This window comes from Amblyraja radiata, chromosome 1 (genome assembly GCF_010909765.2).
Source record: "Amblyraja radiata isolate CabotCenter1 chromosome 1, sAmbRad1.1.pri, whole genome shotgun sequence".
Taxonomy (NCBI): Eukaryota; Metazoa; Chordata; class Chondrichthyes; order Rajiformes; family Rajidae; genus Amblyraja; species Amblyraja radiata.
The window spans coordinates 157,085,499-157,102,914 of NC_045956.1; the positions used below are offsets into that span (position 1 = coordinate 157,085,499).

Genomic DNA, 17,416 nt, shown 5'->3' on the forward strand with positions numbered 1-17,416 from the left:
GTCTTCTACCGCGGGCGTGGTATGGACTTATCATCTCCCCTGGAGGGGAGCTTCGACCGCCGGCCCTGCAGACTGTGGTGTTTCCGACTGCGGCACGGCAGGTACTTTAAAACTTTGACCGCCGGCCTGCGGCCTACACCAGCCTGAAGCCGCGGTCTCTGGTTGGGAAGAGCCGATCCTGGACTCACCTTGACTTTGACTTTGTCCCTTACCATCTGGACGCCCGCAGCAACGGCTGTGGAGGGTGGAGGGTGGTGGTCCCGACCACGGGGGAAAATGGAGGAGGACTGGCCAAGCTCTGTGCCTTCCACCACAGTGATGAATGCTGTGGTGGATGTTAGTGTAAAATTTTTATTGTGGTTGTGTTCTTTATTATTGTACCGCTGCTGGCAACCCAAATTCCACCGACCTTGGTTGTGTGGCAATTAAATTATTTCAAATTATTTCAATTCAATGACATGCATGGGTTTTCTCCAGTGTTCCAGTTTCCACCCACACCCCATGTTTGTGGGTTACTTGGCTTCTGTAAATTGTCCCGAGTGTATAGGATAGTGTTATTGTGCGGTGATTGCTGGCCGGCAGTGACTCGTGGGCCGAAGGGCCTGCTTCTGCGCTGTATCTTTAAACTAAACCAAACTAAGCAGCTGGGTGAGTGAGTGAATGGAGTGCAGCCTACAGCAGCAGCATGGGGTAGCGGTTGAAAGAGTCAATGTCATTGCATTGGGCCAGGCTGACCCAGATGGACTTCATTGATCCAATGCTGTTGGAACACTGGGTTGTAAAATGAGAAAACAAGAAATTACAAATCTTCTTGGGCCACGATCGGAAGTTGCAAGATTCCACTGGAACATGGTGACTCTCTGCTTGTCATTCCTGAAGAGGATCTATTGTACTCACGTATTTGACAAGATAGCACGCAGAACAAGCATGTATCTCTGTACCGATGTCAATAAATGAACTAACTAATTAATTAACACCAAGAGCAAGATGAAATCACCTCACTTACAGAGAAGCTACACATGATAATCTCAGTGTATTTCCCAGATAGAGAGCTTTTTGAAAGCAAGCTTTGATCGATGGTAAGATCTTCAGCTTTTGTTTAACAGGTCATTTTACTTCATTGGGAAAGTAAAACACAGACTTGCATTTCAAAAAAGACACAAGGAACCGCAGATTCTGCTTTACAAAATAAAGACAGCAAGTGCTGGAATAACTCAGCTGATCAGGCAGCATCTTCATAAAGTGTTGGAATAACTCAGCGTGCCAGGTAACATTTCCACAAAGTGCTGGAGCAATAAGGTGCTGTCTGACCCGCTGAGTTGCTCCAGCATTGTCTTGCATTTCATCGCATCTTGTACCTCCTCAGGACTTTCCAAAAGGCCTTACAGCAGATGGAATCATTGAAAAATATAGTCACTGCGGCTGCCTTTGAAAACACTTCCATCAACTTCAGCACAACAAACTCTTTCAGCGGTCAATATGATAATAATTTTTTGTGACCATACTTGTGACCATTAAGCGAATAATTGTTGCCAGTATGACAAATAAATCTCAGTTGCTTTTCTTCAATGTTGCATCTTAAGGGGCTATCCCACTTGGACGACCAAATCCGCCAGTTCTAGCGAGTTTGCCCTCGACTCATACTCACAGCATGGTCGACACGCGGTGGTAGGAGGTCTTCGTAACTCTCCTTCATGCTCGAGAGTGGTCTCCGCGAGTAAACTAAAGTCGCCACGGAAAAAAATGGATACTTTTTTTATTCCTAGGTTTAGTCGTAGTAGGGTGTAGTAAGTCGGCATGTTAGTCGTAGGTAATTGAGGGTTGTCAAATGTAGTCAAACGTAGTCGTGGATAGTCTTCATCATAGTCAAAAGGAGGTCGAAGGGAGGTCGAAGGAGGTCCTTCACTCTCCACAATTCGGTGTCCAATTTTCTCGAAGTTAGTCGTAGCTAGTCTTAGCTAGTCGAAGCTGGTCTTCAACATAGTCGAAGGAGGTTGAAGCAGGTCTTCTACATAGTCGAAGGAGGTCTTCAACATGTAATTCTTCAAACTCTTCTAAACTCGCCAATTAGGTCGCCCAAGTGGGGCAGGCCCTTTAGGATTATTTACTTTTGTTTGAAAGACCAGGCTGGATTTCAGTTTAGTGTCTGTCCTGAAAGACACTGCAGAACTCCCTAAGCATTGAAATGTCAGTCTCAACATCTGTATACAACTCTAGTAGGTAAAGAGTCAACCATACAGGAGCGCACACTGACAAAGGTAATAAGAGGACAAAAGTTGACACAATTCAATTCCCGCTGGGAATCTGTGAATCCCTTAATTCCATATTTCCAAACTAGAGATTTTTCAATGTAGTATGCTTAGTTTAGATTTTAGTTTCAAGACACAGCGTGGAAACCCTCCAAGGCTATGCTGACCAGCAATCCCCGTACACTTGTACTCTTACACACTAGGGACAATTTACGATTATACCAAAGCCAATTAACCTACAAACCTGTGCGACTTTGTAGTGAGGGAGGAAACCGTAGAACCCGGGGAAAACCCACGTGATCATGGGGAGAACGTACAAACTCCGTACCGACAGCACCTGTGGTCAGGTTCAACTATACCCTTGTGCAACCATGCCACCTACTGTTCTTTCCGCAGCCTTCAATAAAAAGTCAATCATTCTATTTCCGGTCAAAATCACCATACATACAATAAATGGGTCCTTTTGTTTCTCCCACGTGACCTCCTTCAATGTGAATCACCTGGCTCCACCCACGCAGGAATGGTAGGGAAGAAATATTTTGTTTCCGCAGGGCTCCAGGATCTGTTGGACCTCCATTCTGGGAGTTCTTATTGGAAAGACATTATCCAGACAATAATGTAGGAAGAAGGAACTGCAGATGCTGCGTTACAAAAGAAGACCCAAAGTGCTGAAGTAACTCAGCAGGTTAGCCGGCATCTCTGGCAGACATGGATAGGCGATTGAGTCTCCTGTACTGAAGGGTTCCCCAGCATTTTGTATCTTATTTTGACAATAATGCCATGAAGGGCAGCACAGTGGCGCAGAGGCAGAGTTGCTGCTTTACAGAGGCAGAGACCCAGGTTCAATCCTGACTACGGGTGCTGTCTGGACAGAGTTTGTACGTTCTCCCTGTGACCGCATGGGCTTTCTCTGGATCTCTGGTTTCCTCCCACACTCCAAAGACATACAGGTTTGTTGATTGATTTGCTTTGGCGAAATTGTGAATTTTCCCTTGTGTATAGGATAGTGCTCGTATATGGGGTGGTCACTGGTCGGCGCGGACTCGATGGGCCAATGGGAATGTTTTTGTGCTATATCTTTACTACAAAGGTACACAAAAATCTGGAGAAACTCAGCGGGTGCAGCAGCATCTATGGAGCGAAGGAAATAGGCAACGTTTCGGGCCGAAATCCTTCTTCAGACTGATATGGAGGGGGGGGGAGGAGAAAGGAAAAAGGAGGAGGATGAGCCCGCAGGCTGAGGGAGAGATAGGAAGGGGAGGAGACAGCAAGGGCTAACAGAATTGGGAGAATTCAATGTTCATTTTACTCTTTACTGCAAAGTGTTGTTTATCTGCAGATCTCATGGAATCTGACCTGGTTATCTGTCACTCTGTCTGTAGCTGGGGCGCAGAACTGAAGCATACACTGTCATTGTTTACCTTGATGACATGTCTGCTTGATGCACAGAATGGTTCAAAGGTTATTTATTGGTCACATACACCTAGGTGTAGTGAAATGCTTCTTGCCAATGATACCCAAAACCCTGGAGGAGTGGAAGTTTAATCTGGAGCTAGTTCGGAATCACCATGGCATTACTCACTGTGCTGCTTCACACAATGGAGCCAATGTCACCAGTGATGATTCTGACAGGTCAAATTGCATCATTCTGGAAAACATTGCTCTTCTCCTTGCAAAGACTGTTGTCCCTGGTGTCAGATGTGGGATGAAGTGCGCTGATAGTTTCTTTTGTTTTTCTGACAAAACTGGAGACACTCTCCTTCTCAGCTTGTAAAGAGACTCATGATGCTGTGGAACGGAATGACAATGGAAGATGGAATGGAATCAGTGTCTCACTCCTATCACCTTCAATATTCAGGAAAGAATGGGAGTGGTGTCAGAAGTGGGATGAAGCGTGAGTTTCTTTTGTTTTTCCATTCAGACCCTATCACCAATACCTTTAATGATGGGGAACTGCTAAAAGTACTGAAGGTACTCAGTTAGTTGACGTGGATAAGCTTTTCCCACTGAGAGTAGGGAAGATTCAAACAAGGGGACATGACTTGAGAATTAAGGGACAGAAGTTTAGGGGTAACATGAGGGGGAACTTCTTTACTCAGAGCGTGGTGGCTGTGTGGAATGAGCTTCCAGTGAAGGTAGTGGAGGCAGGTTCGATTTTATCATTTAAAAATAAATTGGATAGTTATATGGACGGGAAAGGAATGGAGGGTTATGGTCTGAGCGCAGGTATATGGGACTAGGGGAGAATACGTGTTCGGCACGGACTAGAAGGGTCGAGATGGCCTGTTTCCGTGCTGTAATTGTTATATGGTTATATGGTTATATGATGAAAGAGGAAAGGGAGTTCTTTTCTACTGGCTGGTGTCTGGTACTTCACTCTGGAAAACATCGCTCTTCTCCTTGCAAGGACAGTTGTCCCAGACTGGATTACATCGCACAGCGGAATGTGTATCATGCATAACATATGTGATGAGCATTATATTGGCAGAGATTAATATGGTTAATCTACATAAAGTAAACTAAACGAAAGTAAAGACCGAATTCCAAATTCCAAAAATGATGGATCCACTCATGAAGGAAGTTCAGAAGCAGCTTTTGTTTTGGGGGAGTAGCATCTATTTCTATTTGGAATGGCTGAACCAAATGGCAAAGTTATACTTAAAGGGAATTGAGGTAAAGGCAGGAAGAAGGAATTGACAGCTGAATATGCTGAGAGATATTTCAATGAAATAGGGTGCAGGGAATTTGAAGCATAAAGACTGATGTGGACAGTTGAGACCAAATGGCTTGTGAAAGTGCAGCAAATGCTATGTAATGTTCCATAATCAAAGAGCTCAAAATGAACACTGCAAATATAAAATTAATCTTAATTGGTTTCTTGCTTGAAAACCTCCTACCAGATGGGTGGGATATGCAACACCGCTGCAAAGACCATGAAACTAGCAATAAGGAATATGTGATGTGCATTTGACTCAATTAGTAAATAAATCACATTATTATCCACGTGATCTGTAATATGTTAACTGTTTTCAGTTAAGTGCAGTGGCACAGAGAAACCAGGGAAGAATTGAGGAAAGAAAAATTATTTTGAATTCCCATTTACAAGATCAAGTTCTGAGTCATTCAGTTGCCTTGATAAATAATTGTCTGCATACAATGTGCCCACACTTTTTATAATTACATTCATTTAATTTAGGGGCTCCAGTAAGCTGGAGTTACATTTAATCTTTAATTGTCTGTTCACAATGCATAACGGGCAATTAAAATGCCAGCAACATTTCTCGTATTGTTTAGTATTAGCTGCAGGTTTCTATAAATACGTTACTTGAATTATACTTCCCACGGAATTAGATTCAAAATCCACATCTCTCGCTTTTGCACAAGGTTTCACACATGATGAGGGGACATAGAAATATCCGTTAACAAAGGTATTTATGCCCATCGGAAAATTGAGCAGGGCACTTCCATATCCAATTCATGATAATGCAACTGACATATCTTCAGTGGTAGTTGAGCACTAAATGGCACCATCTGTTGAGTAATGACTGCTTCCTTCCTTACAGACTTAAATTGGACCTATCGGGTAAAATTGATGACTTCCATCCATCACTCACAGTACAACTTGTGACACAACGTGCTACTTTGCTGCATTTATTCTCATTAAAAGGGGGTGTCATGGTGGCGCAGCGGTAGAGTTTCTGACTTACAGCGCGTTCAGCACCAGAGACCCGGGTTCGATCCCAACTACGGGTGCTGTCTGTATGGAATTTGTACGTTCTCCCCGTGACCACGTGAGTTTTCTCCGAGATCTTCGGTTTCCTCCCACATTCCAAAGACCTACAGGTTTGTAGGTTAATTTGCTTTGTATAAGTATAAATTGGCCCTAGTACGTGTAGGGTAGTGGTAATGTGCGGGGTTCGCTAGTTGGTGTGGACTCGTTGGGCCGAAGGGCCTGTTTCCATGCTGTATGTCTAAACTAAACTAAAAGGCACCCTCAGCTGACTATTTTGAAATACATTCTATAATCCGCTAGTACTATTTAAGTCACAGAATTTTCTTAAAATAATTGATCTTTCCAGCATTTTTTTATAGCCATGCAGTGTGGAAACGGGCCATTCAGCCCATCGAGTACATGCTGACCACTGATCACCCATTCACACTAGGTCTACTTTATCTTGCTTTCTCATCCATTCCCTCACATATGGGGCAATTTTACCGAGGCCAGTTAGCCTTCACACCCGCACTCAGAGTAAAACCCACACGGTCACAGGGAGAAAATGCAAACTCCACACAGGAGGTCAGGATCGAATCTGCGCAGGATCGAATCTCTGGTGCCGAGAGGCTGCAGCTCGACCAGCTGCAGCACTTGCCATCTGTTGTTGCAGACAGAGTCACTAAGCAGTGCTACCTCAGAGGTGACACCACTGACAGTATGTAATTGGTCTGGCAACAGATGACCAACCACATAGGGTGTGGTCAAGTTACAAGCTAGCCCTAGAGAATCATAGCAATTTCCCCTGAGTTTTCCTGCTACATCTTCGTAGCCAACACAGTGAACAACGTGGTTAGGTGTGTAAAGCATCACGGTCTTAAGAAATAAATATCACCAGCAATTTATCGTGGACCAGCCATATTGAAGCAAAGGCCAAGAAAGTACACCGACATCTCTACTTCCTCAGGAGGCTTAGGAAACTTGGCATGTTCCAACAACCCTCACCAACTTCTACAGATGCGCTGCAGAATGCATTTTATTGGGATGTGTCACACCATGGTTTGGGAACAGCTCCATCCAAGACCGCAATAAATTGCTGCGATTGTGGGTATAGCTCAGACCATCAAGCCAATCATCCTCCTTTCCATTATCTCCATCTACACTTCACATTGCCTTGGCAAGATCACCAGCATAATCACGGACCAGTCTCACCCCGGTCACTCCCTCTTCTCTCTTCGCTCATCAGGCAAGAGGTGCAGAAGTTTGAAATTCCACACCTCCAGATTCAGAGACAGTTTCTTCTCAGCTGTTATCAGGCAACTGCACCATCCTATCATCAACTAGAGAACGGTTCTGACCTACCATCTACCTCATTGGAGACCTTTGAACTATCAGACTTTACTGGACATTATCTTGCACTAAAATTCCTGTTATCCTGTATCTATTCACTGTGGACAGCTTGATAGTAATAATACATTGTATTTTTGGTGTCTGGACAGCATGCAACCATTATAAAAAGGTCCGTAACAATGACAGTTTACTAACTTGAGCGACAAAGAGACTTAAGGGGCTGTCTGTCTCACTGTACAAGCTAATTCAATTGCTCTCCCGAGTTTAAAAAAAATCGAACTTGTGGTAAGCACGTAGAATGAACATAGCGGGTACGTCGGAGCTTGGGGATGTCTCTTAGCGGCTCGTAACGCTAACGGCAGGTACTCGGGAAACGCGGTAAGCTCGTCAAGACTCGTGAAGATTTTTCAACATGTTGAAAAATGTCCACGAGAGCGCCAAGTGCCTACGAGTGGCTTTTACCGTAATTCTCTGAGTTCGAATCAGGGGAGACTCGGAAGAACTCTTTAAATAGCTCGTACAGTGGGACAGCCCCTTTCAGGGGAGCCAAATCAGGCTGTATTGCTGGAGATGCATGCATCGAATATCATCACTTGTTCCTTGGACTAAAGAAGCCATCAGTAAGTGGACTCTGAAGTCTGTTCAATTAACTTCACTGCAAAAGAACGTTGGAAATAAAGTACACAATGTGCTGACATAGCTATTCAGTGGAGATGAAGCCCAGTTTACATTCCAAATTGAATGAATGAATGAATGAATGAATGAATGAATGAATGAATGAATGAATGAATACGTTTATTGTCATTGCACAATACTGTGCAACGAAATTCCATTGCATCTCCTCCGGTTAAAAAATACAAACACGACAACCATTGACACATATGTACACTTATTAGTAAAAAATAATAAATAAGTATTTAAAAAGAATTTTAAAAGAATGTTGCATTTCTTGGAATTACATTTTGCTTCCCCAGTGTTCTCTGTTGGAATTAAGTTATTTTATCGCACATGGGTAGAAACTATTTTTTAGTCCACCGGTGTGAGCCTTCAGAGACCTGAATCGCCTCCCAGAGGGTAGCAGAGTGAAAAGGTGGTTGGCAGGGTGGGATGTGTCCTGCTTGATGTTTGTGGCCCGGCGCAAGCATCGGGCCCTATATATATCATCCAAGGAGGGCAGTTGAGCGTTTGTGATGCTCTGTGCAGTTTTTATAACTCTCTGCAGCGCCCTCCTCTCAGCCACAGTACAGCTAGCAAACCACACCAGGATGCCATAGGAGAGGATACTTTCCACGGTGCATCGGTAGAAGGACAGCAGCAGCGGCTGTGAGATGTTTGCTCTCCGCAGAAACCTCAGGAAATACAGCCGCTGATGTGACTTCTTCACGAGAGTGACGGTGTTCATTTGCCATTTGAGGTCCTGGGAGATGTTTATTCCCAGGAACTTAAAGCCAGCGACTCTCTCCACCATGTCTCCTTTGATGTATAAAGGAGCAGGTTCCTCTCTCCTCTTCCTCCTGAAGTCAATGACCAGTTCTTTTGTCTTTGATGGGTTGAGTACCAGGTTGTTTTTGGTACACCAGACAGTCAGTTTTTGGACTTCATCTCTGTAGGCAGACTCGTCGTTGTTGTTTATCAGTCCCACCACAGTCGTGTCGTCCGCAAACTTGATGATCCTGTTTGTACTGTGTGTTGGTGTGCAGTCATAAGTGTATATTGTATACAAGATGGGACTCAGCACACAACCTTGTGGCGCTCCTGTGCTGAGCGTCAGGACTGGGGAGTAATTGGACCCCATCCTGACAGTCTGTGGGCGGTCTGTTAGGAAGCCCTTAATTCATCTGCATGTGTTTGCATTAACACCCAGATCAGACAGTTTGTCCACCATTCTGCTGGGGATGATGGAATTAAATGCAGAACAAAAATCTACACATAACATCCTTACAGATGAGCCAGGGCGCTCCAGATGTGTCAGTGCAGAATGTAGAGCTATGTTGATGGCATCCTCCGTTGACCTATTAGCTCTATATGCAAACTGATGCTGATCCAGGGTGGATGGGAGTGAGGACTCAATGATATTCTGTAAATACACTGAAGAAATTCCTCATGCTTCGTCCAATATTTGGCTTTCAATTCATATCATGAAACAGATCTTTGCAGGAGTTTGCTGTGCACAAATTAACGACTACATTTCCTCTGTTACAAAAGTTGCAGCACTTTAAAACTAGCGCACTATTTTTGATAAAGGAGTGTTTTACAGCGCATCTGTTTAAATTGTACTTCTGAGTTTGATTTCAATATTGGATAACTAACTTTCAAAAACATTTTATTCAAGAGCACAAAAAGTTCATAAGTTCATAAGTTCTAGGAGCAGAATTAGGCCATTCTGCCCATTCTCCTGGCTTCGCCTCATAACCCCTGACACCCTTACTAATCAAGAACCTGTCAATCTCTGCCTTAAAATTTTCCATTGGCGGCCTCCACAGCTTTCTGTGGCAATGAATTCCACAGCTTCTTTCTAAAGGTACATGCTGGGCTAAAGGCCTAGACCTTCCCACTAGTGGAAACCTCCTCTCCACATTCACTCTATCCAGGCCTTGGCATGCATATAAATTCACTGGGGAATAAGAAAAGTGGTCTCAATAAGAATGATTGGCTATCAAGCTTGCACATTTGCACCAGATTCCTTCCTTGCCCCCTGATTCAATTGGTATCCTACAATGAGGCAAGCTTAAGATCTTTGCAGAAAGAGATAGCAGTCTAACCTGTGTCAGTTCAGCATTAGTTCAGGGGATCCAAATCGTCTTAATATGTTGAGTATATCAAAGGTGATATTGGCAATGTGCCGTGGGGAGTGGGTCAGTTTGGTTTAAACCGGCATCTGCAGTGCCTTCCTACATAGTATGCGTACATAAACTTGTTAAGAATAAGTGTCAGATTCTGCTGTCAAATTAGCTCACCAGTTCCTTTCTGCCAGCAACCTCTGTCCAAAACAGCCGATAACCTTGGATTGGATTACTTGCATAAGCAGGTGGATCCCAGGAAGCAACGATAGAGGTCGGTGAGGTGGAGATGACTTTAAAATTTTCTGCTGGTCCTGGGACTTGCACTGTTGAGAAAAACAAATAACATTCAGAAGATCAAGATCAAGGTATGAAATGTGAAGCCAAAAAAAAAAACAAGTATGGAAGATAAATATTTCTGATGATGGTTTCCACAAAACCTCTATGGTTGTCTGTCTTTGTCTGCTGAATGACCTGAAGGCCATTTTTGACATCTAGCGTCAGGCAGCACCAACATACAAGAAGACTAAGGAGATTAGCATGTCTCCAATGACACTTACCAATTTCTACAGATGTACCAGAGAAAACATCCTACTGTGATGTATCACAGCTTGGTGAGTTAACTATTTGCCCAAGACTGCAGGAAATTGCAGAGAACTGTGGATGCATAATGCAAACCAGTCTCCCCATCCATCCCCCGCACCTGTGTCCACCCCATCCATCCCCCGCACCTGTGTGTCCCCCCCCCCCCCCCCCCCCCGCCCCCTCTGCCCATCATCATCTTCATTCACACATCACGCTGCCCTGGGAATGTAACAATGACGTGTAGGACCATTCACATCCCCGTTATTCCCTCTTTGCCGTTCCCCGTCAGGCAGAAGATACAAAAGCTTGAAAGCACATGCCACCAGTCACAAGAATAACTTCTTCTCCTTTGTTATCGGACTCTTGAATGGACCTCCCATAAGATAAGGATGTATTGCTGATCTTCCAATCCGCCTCATTGTTGCCCTCGAACTTTTTTTTATCTGCACTTTCTCTGTAGCAATAACACTATATTCTAAATGCTGTTTTGCTTCTCTTTTTGCACTACCTCATGCATGGTATGGTTAGCCTAGATTGCGCACAAAACAAAGTGCCCATGATAATAATAAACCACTACCAACACCAGAAAAAATCCCTTCAACTCACAAAGTCTGTACTGACCATCAAGCATTCATCGTTACACTAGACTTATCTAAGCCATTCTATTCTCCCCGCATTCCCATCGACTATCCCCCAATTCTACTACTCATCTTGACACCTGGTGCAAATTACATTGCCCAATTAATCAACCAAATCTCACATTTTTCAGATGCGGGAGACGAGCAGAGCACCCAGAAGAAAACCATACATTCATAGAATGAATGTGCAGACTCTGCACAGACTATCCCGGGATTGCAGGACTGTCACATGTTGAAAAAATGGAGCAACTGGGTTTGACTACACTGGAATTTAGAAGGATGAGAGGATATCTGATTGAAACGTATAAGATTATTAAGGGATTGGACATGCTAGAGGCAGATACATGTTCCCGATGTTGGAGGAGTCCAGAAATAGGGGCCCCAGATTAAGAATAAGGGGTAGGCCATTTAGAACAGAGATGAGGAAAGACTTTTTAAACCCAGAGAGTTGTGAATCTGTGGAATTCTCTGCCTCAGAGGGTAGTGGAGGCCAATTCTCTGGATGCTTTCTAGAGGGAGTTAGACAGAGCTCTTAAAGATAGCGGAGTCAAGGGATATGGGAAGAAGGCAGGAATGGGGTATTGATTGTTGATGATCAGCCATGATCACATTGAATGGCGGTGTTGGCTCAAAGGCTATTGTTTATTTGAGTTTTGAATCCAAATTGCTGGAGCTGTAAGACAACATTCTGCTGCCTGTGCTACTCTGCTGCCCTATTGTTTCTCACTTCAAGCAGTTCAAGATTAGAAACATAGAAACATAGAAAATAGGTGCAGGAGAAGGCCATTCGGCCCTTCGAGCCAGCACCGCCATTCATTGTGATCATGGCTGATCATCCCCAATCCCCTTCTCCCCATATTTCTTGATTCCACTAGCCCCTAGAGCTCTATCTAACTCGATTGTCTCTTTTCCACCCAACTTTACTATAGACGTTGGTTAAACAGTTTCACTCAGCAGTTGGTGTGCACCACATATTGATCATATTCATGCTTCTCTCTCTCTCTGACTGAATCCATTGCCACCCCTCTTCTGAAGATACATGTCCATTAAACCATCTCCTTTACAAGCTGTCTATGAGTCATAGTTGGGTGTAAACTGAAAAAGGAGATCAGAAGGGCTAAAAGGGGCCAGGAGATAGCTCTGGCAGCATTAAGGACAATCCCATAATATTTTAAAATTTCAAGAGAGAATTAGATTTAGCTCTTAGCTCAAGAGATGGGAAAAAGCAGGAACGGGGTACTGATTTTGGATGATCAGCCATGATCATATTAAATGGCGGTGCTGGTTCGAAGGGCCTAGTCCTACACCTATGTTTCTATGTTTCTAAAGCAGCTGTTTCTGAGGTAGTCAATTAGATCAAATTTGTGCATTACCTTCAACCCTTGATCAATGGAACTCAGTTGAAATTGCTCAAAATAATTTCTCGTCAAGACTTACAGCATAAGAAAGGAGAATTTTACCCAATTAGTCTGGAATGATCTGCACTGCCATGACTAAAAATTAGGGATGAGGATGATTAGTCAATTGAGTTCTTATGCAAATGAATGAATCAATGGAGAAAAGAGAACAATTTTCATGGCTGCTTACCGTCACACTAACAGGCAGCTTTCCAAGCAAGTACTTTAATTAGTTAGATGAATAATTATCCTCAAGGTCTTGCTTTACAATTTAATGTCTAATTCCAAAATATAGAGGAGAAAGGGAGAATTTTATTCAGAACCTTGTTACTGCTCAGACGATGGAGAGGATCTGAATGATAATGGATGACACCAGGATTGCTGGTATTGCATGTTATGAGGAAGGCTGTTAATGTATACAGCGAGATATAGATCAGCCACAGAAATGGGCAAAGAAATAGCAGGTGAAATTTAATCCGAGCAAGCGAGTGGTGTTGGATTTTGGGAATTCAAATGTAAGGGGAAAATGTACAATTACCTTGGGTACAATTAATAACCCTTAACAGCATTGATGTACAGAGGGATCTTGGGGTACAAGTCCATATCTCCGCGAAAGTGTCAACACAAGTAGATAGAGTGTGAAGGAAGTCATATGGATACTTTTCGCTGGAATCCCATTGGTTGTGGGAAGACCACATACAAGTATATAAAATGATGAGAGACAAAGATAGAGTAGACAAGCAGAGCCTTTTTTCCTAGGATGGAAAAATCAAATACTAGAGGACATAACGTTAAAGTGAGAGGGGTAGAATTTAAAGGAGATGTGCAGTGCAAGTTTTTTTACACAGAGGTTGGTGAGTGCGTGGAACACACTGCCTGGTGTGGTGGTTGAGGTAGATACATCAGTGGCATTCAAAATACTTTTGGATAGGCATATGGATATGCAGGGGATGGAGGAATATGTGTTATGTGCAGGTAGATGCATGATGGTCTTGGTTTGTTTGGCACAGACATTGCGGGCCAAAGGGGGAGTTCTTGTGCTGTAGTTCTATGTTCTATGAAATTAAGGAGGTGCCACAGAGCCTCGGACTGTCCAACAGTTGCAGTTACTCACTACTTAAAGGCCTGTCCCACTGTACCAGGTAATTCAAGAGCTCTCCCGAGTTTAAAAAAAAATCAAACGCGTGGTAAGCATGTAGAATGTACGTAGCGGGTACGTCGGAGCTCGGGATGTCTCTTAGCGGCTCGTAACGCTAACGGCAGGTACTCGGGAAACGCAGTAAGCTCGTGAAGACTCATGAAGATTTTTCAACATGTTCAAAAATGTCCACGAGAGCCCCGAGTACCTACGAGCAGCTATTACCTTAATTCTCCGAGTTTGAATCAGGGGAAACTCGGGAGAACTCTTAAATTAGCTCGTACAGTGGGACAGCCCCATTATGAGGACAAGAACAAGGACTCCTAATGCACTTGTTCCAGATGTATCTATGACAGTGTGGGTATGAGTGAAAACCACATCATCATCATGTGGAAACATAAGGACGCCTTCCAAAGTATTGTGTGGTACCACCAGCATGCTATCTGAGTTGAACTCAGAACAAAATATTGCTGCTCAAAACTGGGTATCTATTGAATGCTCTAGACCATCAGAAGCAACAGCAATGTTTTCCAACCTGTACCCTCATGGCCCAGCATGTCCCACAGTTTATGATCACAATTAAGTCAGTGGACAAATGATGAGAAGTGATGGCCATGCTGGATGCAGCAATATAGTGTCCCTGAAAAACCCCAGCATATAATGGGACTGAGCTCGGGGACCCCACCAGCAATTAGTCTACTCCAACTGAACCTCCCTGTTGATTCTATTGGCGTAAACTCAATCTCCACTCGCTGGGAAGACCAAAGAGGAATTAGAGCGCAAAACATAATAGTGTGAGCAAGGAGGTTCTGCATAAAGACAAAAGGAATTAACTAAATGTATAACCTGGTTGTTGGAAGGGTAATAGCCTCGAGACCATTGCATGAGCTATGTCCAAATCTGTATTGGCACACACACATCTCTGACAACTTAACACACGACAAAAATGCTCATGTCGGAATAATTTTATTTTCAAGAGGAAATTGGGTCAATTTGAGATCAAAAGGAGTACTGATAGGTTGGGCTCCTTCTGAATCTGTGCTGATGGAGAGGGTCAGTAAAGATTTATTGACGACGGTAGGGTTGAGAATGGGATGGAGATAGTGTTAGGTAGTTATTTCAATATCAAATGAAACAAGTCTAAACATAAAAGAAGGATAGAACGACATGTGACATACTAAACAAGGGGAGGATATAAATAACATAGTTTAGCGTTTGAGTTTGAGCTTGAGTTTAGTTCATTGTCATGTGTAACTCAACAGGTCAGGCAGCATGTTGTTCAAGAAGGAACTGCAGATGCTGGAAAATCGAAGGTACACAAAAATGCTGGAGAAACTCAGTGGGTGCAGCAGCATCTATGGAGCGAAGGAGATAGGTAACGTTTCGGGCCAAAACTCTTCTTCAGACAGCACCACTGGATAACAGATGGCATTACAGATTAATACCCTTCTTCAGCAACTGCAGTTTCCTGTGCCCACAATAACATAATATAATTTGTGATAGCAATTCGAATAGACAGGAATGCGACATAGACCAAGAAAATAGATTTGACGAACGTTGATGCTGGGAAGCTGATGGAATAGAACTTGAGGAAAATAAATGTACAATGAAATTAGCAAAGAGTCTTTCAGAGCTGCAATTCATAAGATTCAAACATGTGTTCAATAGAGCCCAGGAAAATTCTATTCCATTCAGAAACAAAAATAAACTGAATATCAAAAGTGAATAAAGACACTGGCAAAAGCTGAGGTTAAAACATGGACATGGGCAGCATGGGTGAATAAAAGATGGAAATATACAAAGCTACCAAGAAGGAATTCAAAAAGCAATTTGGGAGAGCAAAAGGAACAATGAAATTAACTGGTACACAAAATTGCTGGAGAAACTCAGCGGGTGCAGCAGTATCTATGGAGCGAAGGAAATAGGCGACGTTTCGGGAATTGAATTTGCTGCTTTACACTGTAGATAGACACAAAATGCGGGAAAAAAAGGAATAGGCGATGTTTCAGGTCGAGACCCTTCTTCCTCAATCTGAAGAAACGTCACCTACTCGACACGAAACGTCACCTACTCCTTTTCTCCTGAGATGCTGCCTGACCCACTGAGTTACTCCAGTATTTTGTGTCTGTCTTCAATGAAATTAACTAGCATCAGTGCTTACCAGACAGTTGGATCAGGTGGACGTGATAATGAAAGAAATGTTAGAATTAAAAAGAGTGTAAATGTTAAATAAACCCAAAGAGGATAAAATCCATGGCCTTGACAGATTGCAATACATTTTGAAAGAATCAAGGGAACAGATGGTAGAATAATGAATATATATTTTTAATAATATGAGGACAAATTGTGGCGCCTGAAGACTGGTGGATCATTGACATTATACCAATGTTGATGTAGAGCGTTCAAACTTTAAATAATTCACCTTGACACTAATAGTGTAAAATGTTATTGGATCCCAACTGAGAAAACAGGGAGAGAGGGAGAGAGGGAGAGAGGGAGAGGGGGAGAGAGGGGGGAGAGAGGGAGAGAGGGGGGGGGAGAGGGGGAGAGAGGGAGAGAGAGAGGGGGAGAGGGGGAGAGAGGGAGAGCGGGAGAGGGGGAGAGGGGGAGAGGGGGAGAGGGGGAGAGGGGGAGAGGGGGAGAGGGGGAGAGGAAGATTTACAGAAAGCATTTCGTCAGATACAAAGTAATAAGCTATTTAAAAAGAGCCAAACGCATGGACAGAGAGGACAAAAAAAATGTGCTGGAAGAATTCAGTGCTCTAACAACATCTGTGAAGTCAAAGGGATAGTCATCATCTTGGGATGAGACTCTGCATTAGGACTGAGAGCGTAGAGGGGAGGTAACTATTTGATGCAAGATGCAAGAGGAAGGGATGAGGCAGTGTTGTAGGTTAGAAGTTGGACTAGTTGAGGAGATGGAGGGGCAGATAGTCAGGTGGAGGAGGAAGAGGGGGAGAGGTGAAGTTGGGAGATTGCAGCAGGTGAGTGATAGGTGGAGACAGATAAGGACAGAGACAAAAAGGAACACAGGTGGAGGAGAGGAGAGTGGAGGTAGATGGAGGCGGGATGGTTTTACAAGTGGCGATACAAGAGGATGCAGGTGCTGGACTCTGATAAGGAAGGTGATGTGGAGGACATAATGATGGGCAAATGGAATTAGTGGCAAGTGGAGATAGGAGGCTCAGCAGGTACAGAGATTTAGTTTAGTTTATATCAGTTTAGAAATGCAGCACAGGAACAGGCTCTTCGGCCCACCGAGTCCAAACTGACCATCGATCACCTGTTCACACTAGTTTGAGACAGAGAGTCACAGAGAGTCATAGAGTGATACAGTATGGAATCAGGACCTTTGACCCAACATGCCCACACTGGCCAACATTGGCCCACCTGTCTGCATTTGGTCCATATCTCTCCAAACTTGTCCTATCCATGTACATATTAGGGGCACATTTTTATGCGGTCAATTAGCCTACAAATCTTCACAGATTTGAGATATGGGTGAAAACTGGAGCACATGGAGGAAACTCACAGGGAGAATGTGTAAACTCCACATAGACAGTACCCG

General features: G+C 43.6%; 1 protein-coding gene across 4 annotated transcripts in view; it reads right to left on the minus strand.

Annotated features, from left to right (window-relative positions):
• Positions 1-17,416, minus strand: part of dcc (DCC netrin 1 receptor) — a 1,158,836-nt gene that overhangs the window by 249,912 nt on the left and 891,508 nt on the right. For all 4 annotated transcript variants that reach the window (XM_033033465.1, XM_033033449.1, XM_033033455.1 and 1 more), the window contains exon 10: positions 10,269-10,417. In XM_033033465.1, coding sequence (XP_032889356.1) covers positions 10,269-10,417 — 149 coding nt within the window. The remainder of the gene's footprint in view (positions 1-10,268; positions 10,418-17,416) is intronic.